General features: G+C 44.4%; 1 protein-coding gene across 1 annotated transcript; it reads right to left on the reverse strand.

Moving 5' to 3' along the window:
• On the reverse strand, positions 1 to 3843 carry SNRNP35 (small nuclear ribonucleoprotein U11/U12 subunit 35). Its single transcript, XM_004017322.6, has 2 exons — positions 3771 to 3843; positions 1 to 976 (listed from the first exon to the last, which is right to left on the reverse strand). The coding sequence occupies exon 2, from the start codon at positions 971 to 973 to the stop codon at positions 236 to 238; it is 738 nt and encodes a 245-aa protein (XP_004017371.1). The 5' UTR covers positions 974 to 976; positions 3771 to 3843; the 3' UTR covers positions 1 to 235.
• Positions 3844 to 5366: the final 1523 nt, after the last annotated feature.

A 5366-nucleotide genomic window follows, 5' to 3' on the forward strand; every position in this document is an offset into this window, starting at 1 on the left:
TAAGATGAAGAGGAGAAAATTCATACAATATCAGCGTGTTCAGCTTGAAACTGGGTTCCAGAGTCAAAAGAAAGCTTACCCAACCCATTATCATTGGAAAGGATTTGTTCTGTTTTCGTTTTCATCGGTAAGTTTTATTCAACCACTGGACTTAGACTCTGTACACAGGCAATGCGGTATCCCTGCACTCTTACACTTTCCTTTGGGTTTGGGGAGGATGAGGGGGAGGAATAGTCTACTTGCTTCTGTCCCTCTTCTCCCTCCCCTTGACCCTGTCATCTCTGAAGTCCCTCTCTCTCTCCCAGTCACCTTCTGGCCATGCCCTGGCTGCTTCTCTCTCCTGCCACCTTTTCTCCCGGCCCCTGTCATGGTGGTCCCTCATCCTGGAGTCCCAGTGTCTTTCTCGGGACCGAGACCGCTCCCTCCTCTCCCTCTTCCCCTCTCGGAACTGGTCATTTTTCACAACTGGCAGGTTAATGGGTTTGCGAAAAGGCCGATCCCGCCCCCCAAATCTCAGCTGCCCAGATTCCTTCTTCCCACCCAGACCTCCTCCGAGTCGCCGAGGAATCCACCCTTTGAGAGTCCTCTCCAGCTCATAGTCCACAAATATTTCGTGCTGGTCGATGACCAGGCCATCAGCATCCCGGTAAGCTTTGAGCAGAGAACGCTCATCTTTGTATTCGATGAAGGCGTAGCCCTTCGAAAAGCCTGTGACCAAGTCCCTCACTAGCCGCAGCCTCCGGATGTCCCCGTAGCGAGAAAACACCTCCTTTAGCTTCTCCTCTTTGGTCTGCAGGTTCAGTCTCGCCACAAACAGGGTGAGGAGGGGGTCCCCCGTGACGCCTTTGTTGGGGGTGTATCGTGCCAGCATCGCCCTCCAGACGGCGCGATCGTGCGGGTCTTCGTCAGTGCCATCAATGCTGCCAGCTTTGAGTGGGTCATACTCCTTGGCAATGGGCATCCAATCATTCATGTTCTAAGGAGGGGTACAGCAAGCAAGTTTATATAGCACCTACTAAGAGCTCCGCCTTCAGTCCTTCCAACAACCCCATTAAGTGGATACTATTTTAAATCCCTTCTTTCAACAGGGGAGGAAGCAAAGGCTGAGGCCTCCCAGTTAGAAAATAGGGGAGACAGGATCACAGTCGGGCAGTGGGCCTCCAGGGTGCTCTCACCCACCCCCCGACCAGGGAAGACAACATGCCGGGGTCTGAGGCATACATTTATTATCCAGCTTAGCCATAGTAGGGCATGTACAAACTCTTTTAATGTGGCAATATGGATCAAAATCCAGAATCAAAATCCAGCCTTGCCTTTCAGAAACTTTAAAATGGTCCTAGGAAAACCAGCCTGGGAACTTCTATGGAAAAGGGGGTTTTAAGAAACTCTTTACAAGTGGTCCAGTGGTTAGGACTGCCAGGGCAGGGGTTCAATCCCTGGTCAGGGAACTAAGATCTTCCCTGTAAGCAGAGTGGCCAATAATAATTTTTTAAAAAGAAAAAAAAACCTCTGACTACCAAGAATTTCAAACACATACTAACATAAACAATGGCATAACCCTCCATGAATTTCTCACCCGGCTCCAACTATGACCCACACCTGACCCATCTTATTTCATCTGTGCCCCCCACTCACATCTCCCTCCCAGATTATTCTGAAACTAATTCAAGATATTACATCATTCATCTGTAAATATCTCAGTGTGCATTACTAAAGGATAAGGACTCAAAAAAAAAAAAAAAAAAAAAGCTACAAGGGAAAATGGTGCCCTGAATGCAGTAAACAGGTAGCAAAGTCAAAATGACAGTGACCCAGCCTCAGGTGCTTCAGTTCAAAAGGAAGACAGGGTTTCTTCTCAGTGCCCTAGCGGATAATCCATTTATGCTTTAGGGGTTGAGTATTGACTGCAATGGTAATTTGAGTCCAGCAAGCACATAGTCATCCATTCATCTGATACAAGTTCTCTCTCTTTTTTAAAGAGTGTAGGTAAGGTTAAGTCTGACACATGATAACTGACTTATGTGAATCTGCTGGAATAAATCAGATCCTGCTAATAATGTGACTACCTCTGTGAAGCTTTAGAGCCAATGCTGAAATATGTTACTAAAAATCAGGGCTCTTTTGAATATATCTGGTGATCTTCATTGGCTATATTATCTTTTCTTTTTTTTTTTTTTTGCGTTCTGGCATGCAAGATCTTAGTTCCCCAAGGACAGAGTGAAGCTGCAGCCCCTGAAAGGGAAGCAGTCTTAAACCACTGGATCAGCAGAGAAGTCCCATCGTTGCCTTGTTTCATTGATCTCTGCTCTGGTATTCTCTAAATGGCCCTAAAATTCTTAAAATTCTAATCTTACTTCCTGCCTCCATGACAAGGTTGCAGAGGAAAAAAAAAAAAAAACCCACCGTAATAATTATAGTTATCTTGTATAGAACACTTAGGAGGTGTCAGGCACTGTGCTAAGCACTTACCTCCCTTCATCTCTCAACAATAACAGGACACACGTACTTCTATTGCCATTTCAGATGTGGAAAATGAAATGCCAAAGGTTATCTTTTGTCCCAAATCACAGAAGTAACCCAGCTGTGGAATTAGGACCAAGGGCTGTTTTCATTCCAGAGCTTGAGCTCTTAACTATTTCCTTAGATGGCTATCGTAAAATATAAAGCTTGAAATGGGGATAGGAAAAAGCAGGCTCGGTCTGGGTGTTGAAGGCTGACAGCGACCCCAACCAAGTGGGAAGGAAACCCATTCCCATTTCACAGGAAAAGGTTGCAAAGATCCACCAAATGAACCTGACATTATTGTACACAGTCAGAGCTCCTGTTGAAAGCTGTAAGAATTCTTCAAATTAAAATCTGGAGAGAATTACAAAGGTATAAAAGATGAATTTTGCTTTCTCCCTCATCTGCATGCTCCTATCAATACTAAATACCAAGGGAACAGCGGACTTCACGGATTCTCGTTTATCTTTCTAGGTGTATTTCCTCCGTTGTAACATTACGTTGAGATGTCCTACAAATTTTTAGACTCTCTGGTTTTTTCAATTCTGTCATTACTTCATAAACGGGAATGGGGATGAATCGTGCAAGGTGGAGGTGGGTTGGGCAATTAGCCATTAAAAACAGAAGTGTGCAAACTGAAAAAGCTCTGGATTGGGAGTCAGAAAACCCAGATTTAAGACCTAGTGCTCTCTTGGGCAAAATTTAAATCATTTGTTAAATGCTGCTAAATGCCTCTTCATCGCGTTTTATATGAAGATGAGATAAGGTAGTGTCTTTGAAAGCGCTTTATAATTACAAATTATTATGCAAGTAAAATCTATTCTTAAACAAGCAAATAAACAGCGAACGCCTCCCCAAGTTGAATCTGCAGAACGAAACTATCCGCGGTTCCCACCAGGTGGGAAACCTTGAAGGCTGGCTCACTGAGCCGTCAGAGCATGCGTAGTGGGGACCTGGACGCTGAGGCGGAAGTTTCGGTGAAAAGGCTTATACTTCCAGTCACTCCTGCAGCCGCCGGCCCTGGAGGCTACCGCCGCCGGCCCTGGAGGCTACCTTCGCCAGCCCCCCTCATTTGGGTGCGCACAGGAGGAAAGACTAACCCAGCTATCGCCCCCGCTCCTCGCAACACAACCCCAAGAGGTTCCCCGCCACCGCCTTGCCCGGTTTCAACATGGCGGCCCACGCTCGAGCCCACACACGATCCAGGCAGATTCCCCTCGTCCTTCTCGCCAGGGTGGGCCCTACTCCACCTGGCCGCTCCCTCTCACCTCAGCAAAGCTCGGTCTTCCTTTCCCACCGACGCCTGTGCCGAGCTCGTCGCGACGGAAGATTCTTCTTCTTAGACCGACCGGACCTTAACATCTAAAGCAGCAGATTCGTCACAGGCCCTATTTCCGTCTTTCCTTTTATTGTAGGAAATTTAATCACAGGCATTGAGCATCAAAGGCGTATCGTTTCCGGAGAGTGAAATTTCCGCTTTTCTAAAATTTTTCGTGAAGATTAAAAAATGCTGAATTGAACAACTAACGAAAGTGCAGCTAGTTGACTGGAAGCCGCTGAATTTCCGTACAAGATGTTTCAGCGCAGAGAGTTTTAGTTCTTAGACCCACTTTGAGAATTCGATTCTTGTTAACGGTTTTTTTCCCCCGCTCAGAAAATGCGTGTGCCCGTTCACAGGGAAACATTGTACGTATTTTTTTGCCAAAGTGTTTCTAACAATATTGTAACAATATTGTAAAGTTATCCTCCAATTAAATAAATTTTAAGTTTTAAAAAGAAAGTTTGGAGACTTTTAGAATCACTTAGGAGCTGGTTTAAATGCCTTTCCCTGGCGCCCATAGCGATCTATGAATCGCAGGATCTCTGAAAATTTGCCTTTTTTTTTTTTTTTTGCAAGTTCCCAAACGGTTCTTTTAGGACCCCTGCCTTTACGGTTAAGAAGACTAGATTTAAAACCTGGGCGTGGGAGGGGGAAGGGAGGGCCTTGCAATCAGTAAATCTGTATAGAACCGATAGATGTGTGGTTCATAGTATAGGTTTTTTGTTTGTTAGGTTAATAATATATTCGGGTAGATTACGACTTGTGGTACAGCTTAAAATGTCTTGATATAGTTGTGCTTTTCTTGATGAATGTCTCGTGATTTCTTCAGCCACTCATTAATTCTTACAAGTGGGTCATACCTGCCAACAGCTGACCTCATTTTGATTCCAGTCTTATTCTTAGAAGGTAAGCCAATCACCAACAAATAAGGATGTATTACTGTTAGTATTTTTTGAATCTTTATTATGTAGGTGAAGCATAGGCCCTGAATGTCTATAGCTTTCTTTATAGTAATATATTGAGTTAAAAAAAAATCATCAGGGCATGCCCCTGGCAGTCCAGTGGTTAAGACTTCACCTTTCAGTGCAGGGATGCGGTTTCGTCCCTGGTCAGGGAGCTAAGATCTCACGTGCCTCATGGCCAAAACAAAGCAGAAACAATATTGTAACAATTCCGTGAAGACTTTTTTTTTCCAGTGGTATACTTTTTTTTTTTAATCAGCAGTATTTGGAGAAGGAAATGGCAGCACACTCAGGTATTCTTGCTTGGGAAACCCCATGGATAGAGGACGTGGCAGTCTATAGTCCATGGGTTTGCAAAAAAAGTCAGACATAGCGACTAAACAATGGCAAGCATTCCTTAGGTTTTGAACTTCTGGTGTTTGTTTTCCAAAACTCAAGAATCCGGTAGATTTCAGATAATGTGGTTTTTGTACTCCTGCTATTTGAACTCCCATCCAAACTCAGGAACTGAATACATTAAGATAGTGATATATTAGTTCTATATTTTGAGGAAGGAAAATTAAATTTGGGGTGGGGTGAAG

The sequence above is a fragment of the Ovis aries genome, chromosome 17 (genome assembly GCF_016772045.2).
Source record: "Ovis aries strain OAR_USU_Benz2616 breed Rambouillet chromosome 17, ARS-UI_Ramb_v3.0, whole genome shotgun sequence".
NCBI lineage: Eukaryota > Metazoa > Chordata > Mammalia > Artiodactyla > Bovidae > Ovis > Ovis aries.